Here is a 23,258-nt window from a genome sequence, read left to right on the forward strand (position 1 = left end):
CTCTCGCGCGTCATCTCTCGCGCTCTTCGCCGCTACATCTCTCTCGCGCGCTATCTCTAGTAAACGCTTCACGCTCTCTCTCTCCTAAGCGCTATCTCTCGCAGTCCCTAGCCTCTCGGTCCCTAGCCTCTCAGTCTCTAGCGTCACGTTCCCCCTTCCCCCGCATGACGTCATCCCCGCAAGGACCGCTACAAGCTTCGTATGAGAGCTGGGACTGCTAGAGCTGGGACTGCTTACGGGTGAGAGAAAAATGGAGAATGGAAAACATTAAGAGAACAGGATGTTTTAATTTCATTTGATGTGGTTTCACTTTTTACAAATGTACCTCTAGATCTTGCAATTGGAAGTATTATTAACAGATGGAATTATATTAAACTACACACAAAAATTCCAAAAGAGAAATTTATTTTCATGGTTACCCAGTGAGCAATATATTATCAAAAGAAATTCATAAAGTACTCAAGTTTAAGAGTCGGACTTCCGATAACTCCATCAAAATGATAATATTATGATATCAATAAGTCCTCCAATGTGTCGATTTTAGAGGAAAGAAAGACATCACATAAACGATATCTAAAAGAATTCCACAATCTGACTTCTTTTAAATATCATAAAAGGTTACCGTTAAGAATTGCTATTTGTAGTATTATATTTTTACATATTTTTATATTTAAAAAAATATAACTCTTGGTATACATTTCTTTTATAACATTTTATTAAAATTAAAACAGGTTTCAAAATGCCCATAGACTTTGAATAAAAAAAAAACTTTATGATTGCAACATGCTTTTGCAGACGTAACCCTTCTTTGGTTGGATATAGAGGCAACATAGAACAAATAACAAAAAAATATATGAAAATATATAATCCCTATTTTATGCTCAAATACATATTTAATAATAATATTTATAATTTAAGAAAGAAAGATTAAACGTTAATATCGAAGAACGTAAATGCTATCTCCTTGAAATTCAACTCAGAGCACGCAGTTCACACACGTATATAAGGCTTGCCCATGTGCGGCGTTCGTAAAATAGCACGCTTGCTAGAGACTCTACAGACATCTATGAATAGACAATATAAAGAGCTCTTCTGAAAGATATCTTACAAAAAAAAAAAAAAAGATAACTTACTAATATCATTTTTGAGAAATATTAATGAAGTCTTCAAAAGTTCTCTTAAAGAGCTCTTCCTCTCAATAATGCTCACTGGGTAACTTTGTTTTATCATCTATTTATTTCATATTCAATGAAAAAATTTACAAACAAACTTATGGTACTCCCATGGGTTCTCCGTTATCGCCAATAATTTCAGACCTAGTTATGCAAGATCTAGAAAATACTATTATAAACACATTAGATACAGCAATATCATTCTACTATCGCTATGTAGATGATATCATATTAGCAGCACCAGCGAATACAATAACAGACATCGTTGAAAGATTTAACAATTGTAACAATAGATTAAAATTTACTGTTGAATGGGAGGCCGATCGTTGCATAAGTTTCTTGAATTTAAATATCATAGTTAATAACAACAAAATATATATAGATTGGTTCCAGAAAAAAACCTTTTCAGGAAGATCACTATCTTTTTATTCCAATCACCCTATTTGTCATAAAATAGGTACGATTTATAATTTAGTTGACAGAGCATTGCTATTATCACATCATACTTTCCATAAAAAGAATTTAGAGAAAATTATAAATATATTGCTCTGCAACGGTTTTCCTCTCCATCTCATTTTTTTTTTTTTTTTTTTTTTTTTTGATGAAATCAATCGCAGGATAAAATACCTCATTAAGAACAAATTCAACAACAACAATGAAATAACTTCATCACGGTTGACTAAAAAAAAAAAAATGCTGAAAATAAGTTCTTAGTTATACCATACATCAACTCGATTTCCGAATCGATTACCCATTCAATGAGAAAATCGAAACATAAAGTGGGATACAGAATACTTAATAACCTTAATAAATTTATTAAAGTATATAAAGATAACGGGAATCCATCTTATAATGTAGTTTATAAAATAAATTGCTCAGAATGTAACGCTTCCTATGTGGAGCAGACAAAAAGACAGTTAAGATCTAGAATCAAAGAACACATAGAAAATATAAAATTAGATCCAACAAAGCAGTCAGTGATTTCAGAACATATTATAAATCAAAACCATGCTTTTGATTGGAATAATGTTAAAATTTTAGACCGCGAAAGCAATTATCACAAAAGACTAATTTCCGAGATGTTACATATAAAAGAACAAAAACGGTCTTAATCTAAACAAAGACACGAAATTATTGGGTGGGTCATATTTTGACATTCTCGACATCTTAACAGATAAATAATTGTTTACAGTTATATTTGTTTCAATCTGTTATATGTTTATGATTAGCTTATTTACATATTTAAACCGAATTGATGTACCACCAGTTTGAGAAAAAAAGCATTAGTTGTTAGTGCGAAATCAGCGACACAGTATTTTCTATACCTTTAGACAATAAAAAAATTATTTGACCATGGCGGGTGATGTAAGTTATCGAATTAATTTGCCAATCATTACTACTTACAATCATTTTTTAGTAATCAAATTAACATTAATCCACAGAAGATTTCCAAAAATAACAACACCCATCAAAGCAATTTATGTAATATTTGATAAGCATCTTCTCGTCCTTCAACGATGAATATGTTTTCCATCTCAAATATATCAAGTTACTTCTTGGACCATTACAACTCACACATCTTTGGCAAATCAATATATATTACATGTTTTTTTTTTGTTCATCAAGCTCATATCATTAAGGACTTAATTTTTATATTAATATGTTAATTTCGCTACAATAAGTATGGATTGCGTTAACTATTTAATGTTAACTCTTATTTCATTATATTATGACACTCTTCACATGTCAACTCGTAATTATTAAATTCTTTTTAAACTAATGTATTGATGAAGACTGCTGTGACAGTCGAAACGTCTATTTTTATTTCTTATTTTTTATTTTTTATTTTATTAAATATCAATTATTAACACAAAATAACAACAAACCATATTTAGCTCTTTTTTTTTGGCCTTTTAATGTCTCCTTTTATAAAAAACTAAAGTTGCCAGGTCGCAATCGATGAGCTGATGCTTGTTGAAGGTGTTGCTAGCGCGTATTATATTTGATACTTATTTATTATCCGTTACAGTGGACGCGATATTTACGCGGTTATACACGGTAGCCAAGAGTCTTTCAGCGATCGCGGGGGTGACATCAACGGTGACATCGTTACCGCTGTCATCGTCGTACGTGCAATCTAATGGTGATCTCTTCTCCTCGAAAAAACAGCTGCGAACGGGTCAGGAAAGGCTATGAACGGGTTAGAAACGACTGTGAACAAGGTAGCGAACGAATCAAGAACGATTTTCGAATGGGTCAAGAACGGAAGTAAACAACGCAAGAACGGTTCAAGAACGGCTAAAGAACGGCTCAAGAACGGCTCAAGAACGGCTCAGGAACGGCTACGAACGGGTCAAGAACGGGTCAAGAACGGCTACGAACGGGTCAAGAACGGCTACGAACGGGTCAAGAACGGCTGAGGAATGGGTCAAGAACGGCTACAAACGGCTACGAACGGATCAAGAACGGCTACGAACGGCTCAAGAACGGGTCAAGAATGGCTACGAACGGCTACGAACGGATCAAGAACGGCTCAGGAATGGGTCAAGAACGGGTCAAGAACGGCTACAAACGGCTACGAATGGATCAAGAACGGCTACGAACGGCTCAAGAACGGGTCAAGAATGGCTACGAACGGCTCAGGAACGGAAATGAATGATAAAACAAACAGCAGCAAACGACGATCGGGAAAAACCGACGAAGCGATGAAACAACATAGTTTGGAGAGACGGCAGTTGGTGAACGAACTGCACGCGCCGGCAAGAAAAAATTTTCCCCGAAGACATGTCATAGTGCGAGGATACGATGATCTGTGGCAAGCCGACATCGTCGAGATGCGTCCGTATTCTCGTTTCAACAAAGGTTATCACTACATACTCACCATCATCGATGCGTTGAGCAAGTACGCGTGGGCCATACCACTCAAGAGTAAAGGTGGAATCGAGATGGCTGACGCTATCGCCGAGATAATTCGAGATAGCAAGAGATGCTCGAAAAACATGCAAACCGAATATGTAGAATAGTGATTGATGTTATGTTGTTGAGACCTTGCGTCATCATTTTCGTCGGCCCTCTGCTGAGCATGTCTCTGGGCATCAGCTTCGAGTCGTTGAGACTTTGCGTCATCATTTTCGTGGGTCCTTTGCTGAGCATGTCTCTGAGCATCAGCTTCGAGTCGTTGAGACCTTGCGTTATCATTTTCATTGATCCTCTCCTGAGAATTTCTTTGAACATTAGCTTCAAGTCGTTGAGACCTTTCCTCAAAACTCTCAATTATTCGTATTTGTCGTAAGCGCTTGCTTTCGCGACTCACTTTATACAAATTTCCGCCTTTTCTCTTTTGAGGCATACTTGTCTACGTCGTACCGTATACGACGTATATGTAGGTATATTATACGAATTGTTAAATAACAATAGAGTATTTTTTAAATATGTATAATAGTAATTTTTGAATATATATGTTCTCAAATATATGTTATTGCCCAATTTTATATAAAAAAATTATATCTATCTATATATATCTATATAAGTGCCGTAATAATTATATTTATATTATTCTATATATATAAAATATTATTTGTCTTTCTGTATGACCAAGAATTATTTATTCATTAGTTCATCGATTTTCTTGATGAATCTTTTCTTTTTCGTGCTTATTATGTTTTATATTAATTCTTTATATAGGCACACAGCAGTTTTTTTTATAGGCGCACCGCAGCCTTTTTTTATATGCGCACAACAACCTTTTTTTATAAACGCACAGCAGCCTTTTTTTATAGGCACACAGCAGCCTCTTTTTATAGGCGCACATCAGCCTCTTTTTAAAGGCGCACAGCAGCCTCTTTTTATAGGCGCACAGCAGCCTTTTTTTATAGGCGCACAGCAGCCTCTTTTTATAAGCGCACTGCAGCCTTTTATTATAGGCGCACAGCAGCCTTTTTTATAGGCGCACAGCAGCCTTTTTTTACAGGCGCACAGCAGCCTTTTTTATAGGCGTACAGCAGCCTTTTTTTACAGGCGCACAGCAGCCTTTTTATATAATTCTATATATTTTTCTATCTATCTATATCTATTTTATATAATTTTATAATATAGATTTTTATATAATTTATATAAATTTTTTTTATATAATTTTTATATAATTGAATTTTTAATATCTTAGAAATCTTTTTTTCATATAAGAAAAATATAATAAAAGTGTAATTATTAAATAATATTAATTACAAATATTTAAACACAATTATTACAAATTTCTATATATATAATTATGTAAAATATCTACCGTTTCTCCCTTCACTCTCCCTCTTCAACGTTATAACTTCGTCTATTACTATTTCCTTTCTCGTAAAATTTTACACCTTCGACTCCTTCTTTGTTGTGCGGATTTTATTTATTATAACATTTTCTATTTTATTTGACCTATCCATTATGACATTTAACGTAATTTAATTTGAAACCAGCAATTTATTATAGATAAATTTATTAAATGACTCACGTTAAAAAATCGAAACTCATCCTTAAGGTGTGATTTTTACAAAATTACACCAAGAAGTAATTTTTGAAAAATTTGTGTATGTGTTTTTGTATATGTGTGCAATTCGTGTAAATAAACCTTTAATTTGTATGCCTTGACTATAGTAACATTTATCTTCAATATTATTATTTTATGCGTACCACATTTCTTTCAACTGTTCTTTGTAGTTAATGTCACACATCTCTAATTACTACGTATAATTGTATAAATCGGCTTCTAATTAATCAAGATGTCTAAAGAGATAAACGAAAATGCGTGCAACACCAGTGAGCATGATGTAAGTAAATTTTAATTTCAAAGAGAGACAGAGAGAGATAAATAGATAGATAGAGAGAGAGAGAGAGAGAGAGAGAGAGAGAGAGAGAGAGAGAGAGAGAGAGAGAGAGCGAGAGAGAGAGAGAGAGAGAAAGAGAGAAAGAGAGAAAGAGATAATATGGTTAGGTTAGGTATATATCTTCTTTCCCTTTAGTCTCCTTCTTCCTCTCTCTCTCTCCCGCCACAAAACATAACAAAAATTTATTTACATAAATAAATAATTATTTATTTATATAAATAAATTATTATTAATATTATTAATATTATTTTTTTATTATTAATTTATTATTAAATAAATATTTTATTGTTATTAATATTATAAATATTATTTTTTTTATTATTTATTTATTAGTTTTTTAGTTTTATTATTGTTTGTTATTTTTATTATTTATGATGTTAGTTTATTAATTTTTTTAAATTAAGTTTTGTAAACTATAATTTTTACATATAATATTACTGTTATTGTTACGTATCCCATATTGCAAATTGTAGAAAATTTAATTATTAATATTATATTTGGGCATATCTCAAACAAAAGTTGTAATATTTATTCTATTAATTTTGAAAAAATAATTAAATTAGCGTATAGAAATTTAAAAAGCAGCGAATTTTATTAAATAATAATTAACAAATAAAAATTTTTAATATATAATTTTTATTAAATATCTAAACATGTAAAAAATACACATATTTAATAATTTAAATAATTATTTTATACCAAATTATATTTTTTTAATTTGTTTATCCTTTTTTTCATCATTGTCATTATTATCTTCTTTCCGCTTTTTATTTTTTTTCTGAAATTTATCTTTAAATTCATTCTTCATGCACTCCTCCTTCTTTAGCTCCTCTCGTTTTTCAAATTCTTCTAATGCCATTATTAATACATGATCTAGCCCATCTTCAAGTACTGAAATTTTTTATTTATATATATAGATTAGGTTATATTCTATATATATAAGTAATAATATTAATTTAAATAAAACGATTGACAAATTTATAAAAAAATATTTTATTTAAATAAATTAATTATTGTTTATATTTTTACCATTTTGAAATTCTTCAATTTCTGTTGATATATTTAATTGATTCATCGTTATATTTTTAATTTCAAATCCATTTGTTTTATTTATCAGAACATTTTCTATTTCTTTCGGTATATTATTTTCTTCCACAATTGAATTTTCAAATTCATTTGTATTTATTTGATCATCTTCAATTACTGAAATTTTTTAATTAAAAAATATATTAGATTATATGTTAATGTGATAATATATTAATTTAAATAAAACAATTAACAAATTTAAAAAAAAATATTATTTTATTTAAATAAATTAATTATTATTTATATTTACCATTTAGAAATTCTTCAATTTCTTTTTCTATTTCTTTCGGTATATTATTTTCTTCCATGATTGTATTTTCAAATTGATTTGTATTCGTTTGATCAATGATGACATTTAATATGTAAAACCAGCTACTTATATATATATATAGATATAGATAGATAGATAGTCATTTCTGAAATGACATGTAAATAAAACTCATCACCTCTAAGGGGTTTTTTGCAAAATCTCACTGAACAAAATAATTTAAAAATTTTTACGATTTAAAAAAAACAATACATTAATAAATAAATGCTCTTACTTAATAACACCATTTAACAATCCACTACCAAAAGATGATTTTATTAAAATTATATGTTTCTCTTTTATAACTACAAAGTTTTTTAACATAAAATAACATTTTTTAAATGCGCACGCGCGTGAGTAGATGCGTGGGTGGGTGAGTTGGGGTGTAAAATTAAAAAGAACCACATAGTAGCCATCTCTAATAAATTTGCTAAATTTTGCTACCAATTTTTCTTGAAAATCGGTCAATAAATTTGTAAATGCGTGAGTGGGTGCGTTGGTGGGTGCGTATGTAGACAAAATTAAAAAAAAATCACATACAGTAACCATCTTTGAAAAATTTGCGAAATTTTAGTACCAATTTAGTGAAAATCGTTTAATAAATGTGTGGATGCGTGGGTGGGTGCGTAAGTAGACAAAACTAAAAAAATCACATATAATAGTCATCCCCGAATAATTTTCGAAATTTTGGTACCAATTTCGTGAAAATCGGTTAACAAATTTATGAATGCGTGGGTGGGTGTGTGGGTGGTTGCGTGGGTTAGCAAAACTTAAAAAATTAAAAATTTGAAAGTTTTAATATCAATTTCGAATCGTTCACCAATTTCGTGAAAATCAGCGAACAAATGTATTAGTACGTGGGTGGGTGCGTGGGTGGTTGCGAGGGTTTGTTAAAAAAAATCACATATAATAGCCATCCCCGAAAAATTTGATAAATTTTGTTTCCAATTTCATGCAAATAGATGAAAAAATATATGATTGCGTAGGTGGGTGCGTGGGTGGTTGCGTGGGTGGGCAAAACTTTAAAATAACCATAATGATCATCCCTTAAAAATATCGAAAATTTGACTACCAATTTCGAAAATATCGGTTAATAAATATGTGATTGCTTGGGTGGGTGCGTGGGTGAAGGTGTAAAACAAAAAAAATCACATATAGTAGCCATCCCCGAATAATTAGCGAAATTTTGGAACCAATTTATTGAAAATCGGTTAACAAATGTATGAGTGCGTAGGTGGGTGCGTGGGTGGTTGCGAGGGTGGGTTAAAAAAATTACATATAGTAGCCATCACCGAAAAATTTGCTGAATTTTTTTACGAATTTATTGAAAATCGGTGAACAAATGTATAAGTGCGTTGGTTGGTTTTTTGGGTGGTTGCGTGGGTTTTGCCCACGCCAAATAATTTTTTTACAGATTTTTACGCCATTTACGCCAATATGTTTAGGGTGTTCCAAAACATTGTGGGCAAAACCCACGCAACCACCCACATACAATGTTTTGGAACACCCTAAACACATTGGCGTAAATGGCGTAAAAATCTGTAAAAAAATTATTTTCAGGAAAACATACCCTCCTCTATGAGAAAAAAAAAATTTTTTTAAAAATTAAAATAAACCCCACAGCAGCCACCCCCGAAAAATTTGCAACATTTTGGTACTTGTTTCACAAAAATCGGTCCACAAATGTGGAAGGAGTTCGCGTACATACAGACAGACAGACGGACGGCACTTATATATATAGACTGCTCATCTTGAAATACTGCAATTTTTTAAACAATAAAGTATGTGTGTACAATTACATTAAATAAAATTATTTTTTATAAATTAACTAATTAATTATTTTTTAATATTTACCATTTTCACATTCGTCGCCTTGGCTAATGCTATTATTTTCATTCATTACATTCTCACATTCTCTAACTATTTCACTCTGTTTAATGCCATTATTTTCATTCATTATATTCTCACATTTATTTGATTTATTTAATTTTTTATCCATGATAATACTTATTTTATTTTGTTCGATAACAATAAAATGTAATTTTTGTACGTACCGAACGTAACTTCTTAACTCTTATTCCAAGATTAATATTAATTCTTTCTATATTCTTGCTATGTATAATCCTTCCTTGTTTTACGACGTTATTTCATATTATGTACAGGACTGAATGTAGTTCAGGTTATATAGGAGTTGTCTTCATCTTAGAAACAGGAACCAGAATATTTATAGGATTCAAAACAGGAACCAGGAAATATATATATATATATATATATATATCTGTAAAGAATTTCTGCGTCTCTAAAGAAATTAGGAAATATAATTAAAATATGAATTAAATGATATCACCGTAAGGCAAGATAAAAATGATTATGGATAATATCACCGTAAGGCAAAATATGAATAAGAGTTTTATAGTTTTCAGTTATCACCTTTTAAGGCAGAGAAAATATTAATTAGCTTTGATAAGATTAGATTGATAAAAATATAAATCACCATAAGGCAAAGATAGAATTAATTTGATAAAGATATAAATCACCATAAGGCAAAGATATATTAATCACCATAAGGCAAAGATAGAATTTGTTTGATAAAGATATAAATCACCATAAGGCAAAGATATATTAATCACCATAAGGCAAAGATAGAATTTGTTTGATAAAGATATAAATCACCATAAGGCAAAGATATATTAATCACCATAAGGCAAAGATAGAATTTGAATGATCACCTTATGGCTAGCCTCAAATAATTGGCTTGATGGAAGGTATCGACTATCATGATATGTACTTACATGATGTCCCCAATTGGACAAAGTCGACCTTCCTAACCAGATATATGTAATTAACCAAATATATTTCGATGTATCTCTGATGATCTTGATATTTCCGTACGATGCGCATCGTGTCGATTCAAACATAAAACGAACCACGATAAACAGCTGCATAGCAACCAGATCTTTTTCTTTTCTCACGGCACTCTATGAAAGATTCGAATAGACTTTCCTATACATTTTCTCCGCCCGCATTCAACAATAGATTTGTTGAATGAATTTCAGGATCAGTTGGGATAATACATAATTTTGTTATAGGTCTCTTGTAAATAGAGTTTGCAGTTTTCACTGTAACAACTCTGGTTAAACCGTCTGGTCCTGGATGTAAATGTATGACTCTTGCGAGGGGCCACTTTCCTGGCGGGTAACGCTCATCCGTAATTAATACTAAGGATCCTTCCTTTATTTCATTCGAAGGGTGATACCATTTAGAAATGGCTTGATACCTTTGTAAACACTCTACAGACCATCTTGACCAAAAGTGATCTACTTTCTGTTTAAGTAATTGCCAGCGTGAAAGCAAAGATGTCTTTTCAGTTAATAGACTCGGTTCCGGTAATGTAGTTGGTGCTTCTCCAATAAGAAAATGTCCTGGAGTCAGGGGTGAATAGTCAGATGCATCATCTGATAAAGGACATAATGGCCTTGAATTTAACACTGCTTCTATTTGTACAGTTATCGTTGTCATTTCTTCATACGTTAATATAGTATCCTTTAAAATTCGTTGTAAATGAAATTTAATAGATTTTACAGCTGCTTCCCACTTTCCTCCAAAATGAGGGGTTGATGGAGGATTGAATTTCCATTCAGTGTTATCTTTAGCGAGAAGATAGGCAAGGTCACGTAATTCATTAGAAGATGACTTGAAAAAACGTCTTAAAGTTGCATCAGCTCCAACAAAGTTTGTTCCACAATCACTTTGTAGCGTAGCACATATACCTCTTCTACCAGTAAACCGTTTATAGGCAGCTATAAATGCATCAGTGGTATAATCCGTAACTACTTCTATATGTATTGCTGATGTTGTGAGGCAAACAAATATAGCTAAATAGCCTTTATAAGTTTTTGCCGCTCGCCCTCTCCAAGTCTTCATTATCACGGGACCAGCATAATCTAAACCTGTGTTATAAAAAGGTCTTGCTGGAGTCACACGTGATGATGGTAATTGACCCATGAGCTGTTTCGCTCGAATTCCGCGATACCGTGCACACCTTCCACATCTTAGGATGTAAGAACGTACAGGTGCTCTTCCACCGATAATCCAATATGAACTTCGTAAAAAACCGAGAGTAACTTGAGTACCTCCATGTAGCGTCCTTTTGTGAGCATCATCAATAATCAAAGTACTTAACGAAGATCTTCTTGGTATAATAAGTGGATGTTTTGTGTCAGACTCTATCTGTGCATTATGGAGACGACCTCCAACACGAAGTAATCCTTCATGGTCTATAAAAGGTGTAAGGCGAATCAAAGGGTTGGATTTAGGCAAATGTTCTCTATTAGAAATTATACGAATCTCGTTCGAAAACCATGCTTGTTGTACAATTCGTACCCAAAAATTACGACTCTTCTCGATTTCCATGGGTGTTATGGGATGTTTAATCAGTGTTGATTGTGATTCTCTACGGAGACAACGAATAAATCTGCGACAAATAGAAGTAATTCGTAATAATTTCATGAGTGAAGAGTACTTATCCAACAATTCCCAGTATAAAGGTTGATGGGTGACAGCAATCATGACTTGTCTGGATCGTTCTTCCAAACCAGTTTCCGGTAACTCTTTACACTTGAAAGAAGGCCAAGATGATGGAGACTCAGAAAGCCAATTTGGTCCTTTCCACCATAGATCAAATTTAATTAATTGATCTGGCCTTAAACCACGAGATGCACAATCCGCAGGATTTTCTTTCCCAGGAACAAAATGCCAAGATCCATAAGGTAATAATTCTTGTATAGTAGATACACGATTACGAACAAAATCTTTCCATTTGGTTGGATGAGCCGAAATCCAAGAAAGAGTTACAGATGAATCAGACCAACAAAACACCGATACGTCAGAAAGTGCTAGTGCTTTTAAAGTATGTACAGTTAATCGCGCTAATAACAAAGCCGCAACAAGTTCAAGACGTGGAATCGTAAGCCGTTTAATTGGTGCAACCTTTGTCTTGGAACAAATCAGTTGAGTAGATATTTTACCATCGTTACTGGAAATTCTTATATAAATCACAGCTGCCATGGCTAATTCTGATGCATCTGAAAATCCATGAATTTTAACAGAAGTACTGGAATGAACATAACCAAACCATCTAGGAATTGCTAATTGATCTAGATGCTGAAGTTGTTTTCTAAAATTCTCCCAACGATATTGCATGTCTTGAGAAAGAGGTTCATCCCATTCAATCTTTCTTAACCAGAGTTCTTGAAGAAAGATTTTGGCTGTTATGAGAATAGGTGCGATAAGTCCTAATGGATCATATAATTTTGCGATTTCAGAAGAAATTATTCTTTTAGTATATTTTGTAGTAGATGTTGGTAAAGCTGAAAAATGAAACGTGTCCGAGTCGGGTCTCCAAATAAGACCTAATATCTTGCAAAGTGTAGATTCAATTTCCACAGCAGATGACGATTCTTCACATTCTTCACCCGACATCGACATTGGCAGAATCTCTCTACAATTACTACTCCATTTTTGTAAAGGAAATCCACCTGCTGCACATAATTGAATAAGTTGATTGACAATCTCTTTAACTTCCGAAATTGAATCCGCTCCTCCAAAGATATCATCAACATATCTTCCCTTTGTCAAAGGAATAACAGCCTTAGGAAAATGATGACCTTCGTCGGTTACTAATTGTTGTAATGCTCGTAATGCAAGAAACGGAGCACAGACAAGTCCATAAGTTACAGTTGTGAGTCTAAAAGCTACCAGTTGATTTTCAGAACCTCGCCACAATATCCTTTGTAAATCCCAATCGTCAGGATTAAGAGCAATTTGTCGAAACATTTTAACTATATCTGTAGAAAAAAGAAATCGATGTGTACGAATCCATATAAGAATATCTGAAATATCTGTCTGAAGTTTTGCGCCTGCGTGAAGCAGATCATTAAGAGAATAACCACTGTTTGTACGGCTAGACCCATTAAAAACAACTCTTAATTTTGTGGTACGACTGCTTTCTCGAAGAACTCCATGGTGTGGTAAATAGTGTATAGGAGAATTATTATTTCCGGAAATATCAGCTAACATCATATGACCCAATGTTTTGTATTCTTCTATGAAATCAACATAGAGTTCTTGAAACTTGGGATTTAAAGTAAATCGTTGAAATAATCTATTGAGACAACATAGTGCCTTTTGTTTTGAATCACCCAGAAGTGAAGGATTTGATTTTAGAGGAAGACGTACAACATATCTTCCAGTAGCATCTCTTGTATGAGTAGACAAAAAATGTCGTTCACACTCTTCTTCTTCCTCACTTAATTTAGATTCCGTTGTAGTAGGTAGTTCCTCTTGATTCCAAAATCTAGCAATAAGATCTTGTAAATCATGATCCAAAGTACAATGATACGTTCTTGCTGAATTAGATAAATCATTTTCTGATATTGGTCCTGAAAGAACCCATCCGAAAATAGTTTGCTGAGCAATAGGCGTTGACAAATCCCCTCGTATTAATCCTGGCAGAATTACCGAGCCATAATTATCTGAACCTAAAATGATATGAATATGACCAGAACAAAAAAAATCAGGATCTGCAAGTTGAAGTCCAGCAATATGAGACCAAGTATGACAAGACGCGTTAAAAGGCGGTAATTTAGTTGTTAGACGAGGTAACACGTAGGCTTCGATTGTACAATTATAAGTTGGATCATAGATGGACTGTAATTTTATTGTAACACTTCCTTTAGTGTGACCGGAATATGTACCACCGACTCCAAGAAGTGGTATTGAAGCTGAACTGCGTTTTAGTTGTGCATGATTTACTAAATTTTCTGAAATAAAAGATAATTCTGATCCTTGATCTATTAATAAACGTACTGCAAAATTTACATCTTTATTTTTATGTAATATGGCTCTACTCGTAGCTAATAACGTAAATTTTGGTAAAGAATTTGCTTGTCCAGATTGATGAGCACATAATTTGTTTTGTCATTCTATTGAAGGTTGTGACTGAGGATTTTCTTTAGATTGAGTAGATTGAGCATTATCTATCTTAGATGATTTTTCACCAAAATGTTTTGATGAAGACACGTTGATGTCATGAATTGAAGTATGATGCTTCTTTCCACATTTGAGACATCTTTTTAAAGAATTACATTTGCTTGCTACATGTGGGCCAAGACAATTAAAACATCGTCGATGCTTCATAATAATATCCCTTCGTTGTTGCTGAGTTTTCGAATGATATTGATCGCACTTTGCTAAAAAATGTGAAGATCCACATAGCGGGCAAATGAAAGAATTAGTAAAAGAATTTTGATTAGATGATGTAGCTACATGAGCAGCTATTTTTGTACGAGACTTTCCAAAAGAGGAATGATCCTTATCCTTATGTGATCCAGAAGAAAAAGTATTATTATGTAAATTAAGATTCTCTAAAGCTCGTGTCCTCCCAATAAGAAATTCTTCAAATTGTAAGTAAGTCGGATATGAAGAGGTTGAACCAAGTTTAACCTCCCATGCTTCTCGAGTTTCAGGATCAAGTATTCTTACGAGCTGATGTAATAATAATGGATCCCAATGATCTACTTCACAGTTCAAAGCACGTAAAGCACCAATAACTTCTGATATGGTTGTCAAAAGAGTTCTGAGACCTTGAGCGCATTTTGTTTTAAGTGGCTTTAAATTTGTAATTCTATCCAATTGAGTAGTAATCAAAAATCGTTTATTCTCATATCTTGAAACTAATATATCCCATGCAACAGTAAAATTTTCATCAGAAATAGGCAAATTATACATTAACCGAGCCGCTTCACCAGTTACACATGTCTTCAAATAATGCATCTTCTCAACGTTTGATAAATCTTCATTATCGTGAATCAAAGAAACAAATAAATCATGGAATGATCTCCATGATTGATAATCTCCTGAAAAGCTTGGTAATTTTATACGAGGCAATGCACTACGAGGTAATTGTGAGGTAGATGATGCTACATGTTCCGAATGAGTAGGTCGAGATTGCCGATCTACCGTTTCTAAATCATCTCGATATGTAAGTAATTTAGCACGAGAATATACATAAAACGCTTGACAACGTTCATACACGTGTTCTTTAATATATGATTGATCATTATTCTCAGAAAGTATCTCAAGATATAAATTTTCATGTTCTACTTGAAATTTAGACCAATTCTGATCAAGTAAATCCAAACGTGTATTAATTAATTGACGATTTAAACGTGAAATTTCTACGATATCAAAATCCGCTGCATCTTGTATTAGATTAAATCGACTTTTTTGTAAAGCGATCTTTGCTTCTATATTAGACATCTTGAAAAGCTTGGTATCCGGCTCGAAGGACCAAAAAATGTTCGATAACAATAAAATGTAATTTTTGTACGTACCGAACGTAACTTCTTAACTCTTATTCCAAGATTAATATTAATTCTTTCTATATTCTTGCTATGTATAATCCTTCCTTGTTTTACGACGTTATTTCATATTATGTACAGGACTGAATGTAGTTCAGGTTATATAGGAGTTGTCTTCATCTTAGAAACAGGAACCAGAATATTTATAGGATTCAAAACAGGAACCAGGAAATATATATATATATATATATATATATATCTGTAAAGAATTTCTGCGTCTCTAAAGAAATTAGGAAATATAATTAAAATATGAATTAAATGATATCACCGTAAGGCAAGATAAAAATGATTATGGATAATATCACCGTAAGGCAAAATATGAATAAGAGTTTTATAGTTTTCAGTTATCACCTTTTAAGGCAGAGAAAATATTAATTAGCTTTGATAAGATTAGATTGATAAAAATATAAATCACCATAAGGCAAAGATAGAATTAATTTGATAAAGATATAAATCACCATAAGGCAAAGATATATTAATCACCATAAGGCAAAGATAGAATTTGTTTGATAAAGATATAAATCACCATAAGGCAAAGATATATTAATCACCATAAGGCAAAGATAGAATTTGTTTGATAAAGATATAAATCACCATAAGGCAAAGATATATTAATCACCATAAGGCAAAGATAGAATTTGAATGATCACCTTATGGCTAGCCTCAAATAATTGGCTTGATGGAAGGTATCGACTATCATGATATGTACTTACATGATGTCCCCAATTGGACAAAGTCGACCTTCCTAACCAGATATATGTAATTAACCAAATATATTTCGATGTATCTCTGATGATCTTGATATTTCCGTACGATGCGCATCGTGTCGATTCAAACATAAAACGAACCACGATAAACAGCTGCATAGCAACCAGATCTTTTTCTTTTCTCACGGCACTCTATGAAAGATTCGAATAGACTTTCCTATACATATTTTTTAATCAGTCTATTTATTTCATTAAATAAATGACATTTAAAATGTGAACCAGCAAATAGTCATTAAATTACTCACGTCAAAAAATATAAACTATATATAGATTATTACATAAGATTTAATTTTTTAACGCTATGTGTATCTATATCTATATATCTATGTTTGTGTGTGTATGTAGATATAAAATGGATAAATGTGGATGAATACATACATGTATTTAATAATATTTTATATCTCAATGTTTTAAAACATTCTAAACACAATGTTGTATAAATCTTCAAAAAAATATACATATTTCATGTATTTAATAAAATTTTATATTTCAATGTTTTGGAACATTCTAAACAAAATGGTGTAGAAATCTTCAAAAAAATATACATATTTTTTTAAAATTAAAATTTTATAAAAATCCAAATTTTTCATCGATTATCGCAAACATAATAATTTTAAACATTTTGATACCAATTTGGTGAAAATCAGTCCATAAATGCGCGCGCGCGTGGATGGGTGCGTGATTTGGGGTTATAAACTTTAAAAAACCATCATTGTCGCCATTCCCGAAAAAATTTAAAAATTTTGGTACCAATTTCTATAAAATCGGTCAACAAATATATGAGTTGATGGATGGGTGCATGGGTGGGTGGGTTGAATACACCAATTTCGAGAAAATCGGTCAAGAAATATATGAATTGATGAATTGCTGCGTGGGTGGATGAGTAGGGATATAAAACTTAAAAAAACCACAAAGGTACTTTATATATAGATATATAAAGTACCTTTGTGGTTTTTTTTAAGTTTTATATCCCTACTCATCCACATATATAAAAATCTGTCAATGAATATGTGAATACGTGGATGGGTGCGTGGGTGGGTGAGTGGGTGGGCAAAAGTTAAAAAAAACAACATAGTAGCCATCCCCGAAAAATTTGCAAAATTTTGGTATCAATTCCGTGAAAATCGGTCAATAAATGCGTGAATGCGTGGGTGGGTGTGCATGGGTGGGTGTAAACTTAAAAAAACCTTTAAAAAACCACAAATTAACGATCCCCGAAAAATTTGCAAAATTGTGGTACCAATTTCGTAAAAATCTGTCAATAAATATGTGAATATACGTGCGTGGGTGGGTGCGTGGGTATAAAACTAAAAAAAACACATCGTCGTCATCTACGAAAAATTTGCGAAATTTTGGTACCAATTTCGTGAAAATCGGTCAATAAATGCGTGAATGCGTGGGTGGGTGTGCGTGGGTGGGTAGAAACTAAAAAAACCACATTAGTAGCAATCCCCGAAAAATTTGCAACATTTTGGTACTAATTTCGAGAAAATCGGTCCATAAATGTGGAAGTAGTTCGCGGTCAGACAGACAGACGGACGAAACTTATATATATAGATATTTATTACTTTACACACATGATTAATGTAATGGTGATATTTAATTTATAGGGTTCAGTTGTAATAACATCGAGAAAACATCAAGTGAACCAAAATATGTTATTATACAAGTTAGTCTCGCAAAGACTTGTGGCAGATAGCAAAGTTAAGCTGTCAGATTTTAGTTTCTGTGCTGAAGTCTCAAGAATTACTAAAGCGAAAATTTCTTCGTAGGAACCTTATATTGGATGAGTCCTGAAGTAATTTCAAGGTAATTTATATATTTATATTATTTTTAAGATTGAATAATATAAATTTTATGTTTACTCCTTCATTTTTAAATCATTATTAATTAGTAATATACTAGAATCTGTATAGAAAGGTAAAATTTTATTGGAATACAGATTATAAAATATAAAAGAGTAATTTTGTAATGTTCTATAAAATATCTGACATTTTTAAAAAACATGAATTAAAAGATAGTATTTCTATTGATATGTGCTGCTTTAAGTATTATGGTTAATTATATATGTCTAATAAATATATAACACATTTATTTTATTACATAATTAATGTAATAATACAATTTAATTTATAGGGTTCAGTTGTAAAGACATCGAGAAAACATCAAGTGAACCAAAATATGTTATTATATGAGTTCATAGTCTCGCAAAGACCTATGGCAGATGACAGAGTTAAGCTGTCAGATTTTAGTTTCCATGCTCAAGTGTCAAGAATTATCAAAGCCAACATTTCTTGTAGGAACTTTGTATCGGATAAATTCTTAAGTAATTTCAAGGTAATTTATACATTTGTATAACTTACTTTCAAGATTGAATGATATAAATTTAATGCGTACTACTTCATTTTTAAATCATTATTAATTAATAATACTGGAATCAGTAGAAAGATTAAATTTTAATGCAACGCAGATTATAAAATATAAAAGAGTAAAATTCGTAATGTTCTATAAAATCTGATATTTCTCTAAAATTTTCTAAAATTATTTTTGGATGTGTTTCTTGTTTTCGATTTAATCAATTTTAATCGCGATTCGACCTGTATCTTTAGGACTTGGATTATACAAAAAAGGTCAAAAGTGAAATGATCGGAATTGAGAATTAATGTTGATTAAATTATGTCAGAAAACGAAGTATAATAGGCCTGCCGATAAATTACACAATATACAATTATACAATTTATAGGGTTTAGCTATAGACATTGAAAGAACATCAAGTAAACTATGTTATTATACAAGTTACAGTCAAAAATCTCGCCAGTAGACTCGATAGTTTTGCAAAGACCATTGACTTAAGTAATATAATATAATTTTTAGACAAAGTCCAAATTAAGAATTAATTATTTATAAACAAAAAATAAAGAACAAAAAACTTACTGAAAATATGACAAATACTTTTTAAATTATTTACGAATAATCTTGTTAGTTGGCAAATCGAAAGTTCCATCTTCTCTTGGAAAAGATCTTTTTATAATAGATTTTGTATCTTGTAATAATAGTACCAATGATAACGTTTGGTTTCCTATTAATTTAATGTCACAAACTTTTTCCACATCAAGATAAAAGATGTCATCTGTAAAATAATTACATAATTCATAAAAATTAACAAAAAATGATACAATATTCTATTACGAAATTAAAAGATTTTAATATAATTTACTTGAATTTTTCACATATTCTTTTATTTCTATATTATCTCTCTTTTCGAAACCATCATTTGGTTCAAACTCAGCAATTTGAATCTCTAATTTATAATTACCATCGGTGATTGATCCAGTTCCAATAATTTTAAAACTATTTGAGAAAGTATTAAATCTTGTTTTAATATACATATACTCGTATAACTGAAAAATATTTTATTTAAAGTATTTATTTTAAGAAAATGTAATAGAAGAAAACATACATAAATATTAGAACAATTTATATATATAATAATATTAAATTATATATAATATATTGAGAATTATGAAAAAATTTAGACGCAAAAGAAAAATAATAAAATAATTTATGAACACATGAATTCAAATGATCCGGAATATTTGATAGTTCTATTAATTCAGGTTGAACTGCGTGAATTATTTTTTTAAGATCAAATTTTTTTAAGATCAACCCAAATTATTAATAAATTGTAAAGTAATATTAGATTAGAAAATAACATTTTCAATTATTATTATTGTATATTAAATTAAATGAGAATAAAAAGTATATTTATTGAAATATATTTATTCAATTTGGTTTTATGTGAAATTTAATCCACTCAATTTCAATATTTCATACTACGATTTGAATTCTATGACGACTATTATTGTTTAAAATAAATTTAACAATTGATAGTATTGTGTTTTGCCAACAATTTTCGTACCATCAAACTCATCAATAAAACCAATAACTCTCTAAAAATGATTTTTAAATCATCTTTTTACTTTTTAAAATATTAAAAAATTTAAATATACATATATACATATATTTACAAGATATCTCACAACCATTGTATAATATTTTAGTAGTGTATTCTAGAAGTAAAATAGAGTAAAAATTTCTAATATAAAAATGTTGAGATTACAATAGTTTTTGAATTATAAACGATTAAAATTTGAATGATATAGCATAGAACTCGCATGCTTAAGCCTATAACTAAACATAGACGTCTATCGATCTGTTATCTGTTATTGATTTTTTCAAATTAGTGTGATAACTTTTTCTGCTAATCTTATTTTGAAAATAAAATTAATAATAAATGACAAGTCGGTACGTGTGTATATGTGTAGTTCAGTGCGTGTATATCATTGGCAAATTTTGATAACTTACAACTCAAAAACTGTTGCAGTCTTAACATATTTATATTAGAATTTTTTACTCTCTTTTACATCTAAACACACTAATAAAATATTATATTAAGGTGTTGAGACACCCTGTATATGTATAAATATATAACACATTTATTTTATTACATAATTAATGTCTTAATGTAATGATAATATTTAATTTATAGGATTCAGTTGTAAAGACATCGAGAAAACATCGGATAAATTCTTAAGTAATTTCAAGGTAATTTACACATTTATATAACTTACTTTCAAGATTGAATGATATAAATTTTATGCATACCCTTTTATTTTGAAATCATTATTAATTAATAATAAACTAGAATCGGTACAGAAAGATTAAATTTTAATGAAATACGGATTATAAAATATAAAAGGGTAATTTTGTAATGTTCTATAAAATCTGACATTTTTTAAAACGTGAACTAAGGGATAGTATTTCTATCGACATGCGCTTTAGTAGTAATACTATGAGAGTTCTAACTCAGGTCCTCTGAGGGGGGGGTGCGGGGCGCGGGGGGTTCTCCGGGGCGAGGGGTATGACGTCACGCGGGGCGGGGGTATCTCGGTGGCGCGGGGGCTGACGTCACGCGGGTGGAGGGGGATGTTTCGACAAAGGAGGGGGAGTTTTCTGAGTGCAATATTTGTAGATGGTATCTTTACGACTTTTTTATGAGGGTTCTTAGACATTTTCCCCAAAAAGGTATAGAACAAGCGCCGATGATTGACAATTTTGTACCCTCGTTAATATAGTTTTATTACGGAAGCGCCGATGTCCGGCTGCTCGTCAACGGAGCGTTCTAGAGTTCATTAAAACTATGTTTTTCATTTTATGGACATTTTATCATTAAGAAAGGAATGAAGCCGACGCTGCGACGAACATGTCAGTAGTAATACTATGAGAGTTCTAACCCATGGGGCTCCGAGGGGGGTGCGGGGCGCGGGGGGTTCTCCGTGGCGAGGGGTATGACGTCACGCGGGGCGGGGGTATCTCGGGGGCGCGGGGGCTGACGTCACGCGGGTGGAGGGGGATGTTTCGACAAAGGAGGGGGGGGGTCTAAGCATGTTCGGCAACTGATTATCTTTGTGATTTATGGCTACCCGAAGCCATAAAATTGTTTTTCATTTTATGGACATTTTATCATTAGGAAAGGAATGAAGATTTTAGGGCCAACGCTGCGACGAACATGTCAAACGTTATTTATAGGGGTGCAAATGTAAAAGCGTTGACGTTCGGCAGCTTTGTACCCTCGCGGAAAATCGGTCGTAAACGAGAGCGAAACATTTTCCTAAATATCTTTTAAGGAAGAATTGCGATAATTTTGAGAGGGATGGGGTTGAAGCTTATGGAGAGAGAGTCTGTCTCCACATCAAAAAGTCTCGAACAGTCGCCGAGCGAAGTGAGTGTAAAAAATAGTGAAAAAAATGACTGGAGGTTTTCTGCGCCGTACGCTCCCCGAAATAGTAAGTTGTACAATTTATTTAAAACTATTGTACAGAATATTGCAATATGTTTAGATATATATTAAATATTCATATTTTTCAGATGATCTATAACATTGTGCAAAATTTACGGTCGCAACACGTGGTGGAGCAAGGTTTAACTGAACGAGAGTGGGTGAGAATGCTGAGGTGGGAACATCGACAAATGTTTGCAGAAATGTGGTGCGAAACTGCAGAGGCGCGGGAAATGGATGCTAATAACAGTTGGCTATGGGAGAACATGTATGCTCTTCGGGAACTGTTTGGCCTAGAGCCATATCCACCAGAACCTGTGGTGGAAAATTGGAACTAGTAAGTATTTCTTTTTAATTATAAATTATTAAAATAATTAATAAAAATTTTCTGTTATGCAGGAGTCCCCGCCCAGCCGTCGCCTCCGCTTCTCACAGCATCTAGCATTCAGCTGCCTCACCGCCTCGCATCCACAATCGTCGGCTTTACCATAGCCACCTCCATCACCGACAATTTTTATATATTATGATATTCATTTATATTTTCATCTTTATATTTTCATCTTTATATTCTTATCTTTATATTCATTTATATATATTTTTTAAAATTTTATATCCATTTTATATTCACATTTATATATTCACATTTATATACATTTATATCCATTTATATTCTTTTAAACACACACACACACACACACACACACACAAATGTATAATACACATTTATTCATAATTAAAAATAATTAATATTAAATTAATATATTCATTTTAAAAATTCCTCTTCTTTTCCTTCACTGCG

The 23,258-nt window shown here is 31.7% G+C and overlaps 2 protein-coding genes and 1 long non-coding RNA gene across 3 annotated transcripts; 1 reads left to right on the forward strand and 2 right to left on the reverse strand.

Moving 5' to 3' along the window:
* Positions 1 to 10,436: 10,436 nt before the first annotated feature.
* Positions 10,437 to 10,952, reverse strand: LOC145947820 (uncharacterized). The gene has a single exon (XM_083057594.1). It carries the CDS (start codon positions 10,950 to 10,952, stop codon positions 10,437 to 10,439), a length of 516 nt encoding a protein of 171 aa, XP_082913720.1.
* Positions 10,953 to 11,303: 351 nt separating this feature from the next.
* On the reverse strand, positions 11,304 to 16,772 carry LOC145947818 (uncharacterized). The gene is made up of 3 exons (XM_083057593.1): positions 16,567 to 16,772; positions 11,817 to 12,517; positions 11,304 to 11,710 (listed from the first exon to the last, which is right to left on the reverse strand). Exons 1-3 carry the CDS (start codon positions 16,673 to 16,675, stop codon positions 11,660 to 11,662), a joined length of 861 nt encoding a protein of 286 aa, XP_082913719.1. The 5' UTR covers positions 16,676 to 16,772; the 3' UTR covers positions 11,304 to 11,659.
* A 1,454-nt stretch (positions 16,773 to 18,226) lies between these two features.
* On the forward strand, positions 18,227 to 21,200 carry LOC145947819 (uncharacterized). The gene is made up of 3 exons (XR_014427243.1): positions 18,227 to 18,429; positions 18,757 to 18,957; positions 21,170 to 21,200. It is a non-coding gene; the product is annotated as an uncharacterized LOC145947819 (long non-coding RNA).
* Positions 21,201 to 23,258: the final 2,058 nt, after the last annotated feature.

Source organism: Prenolepis imparis, unplaced genomic scaffold (assembly GCF_030444845.1).
Source record: "Prenolepis imparis isolate NDT839.2.m4 unplaced genomic scaffold, iyPreImpa1.0 SCAF_156, whole genome shotgun sequence".
NCBI classification, from domain to species: Eukaryota; Metazoa; Arthropoda; class Insecta; order Hymenoptera; family Formicidae; genus Prenolepis; species Prenolepis imparis.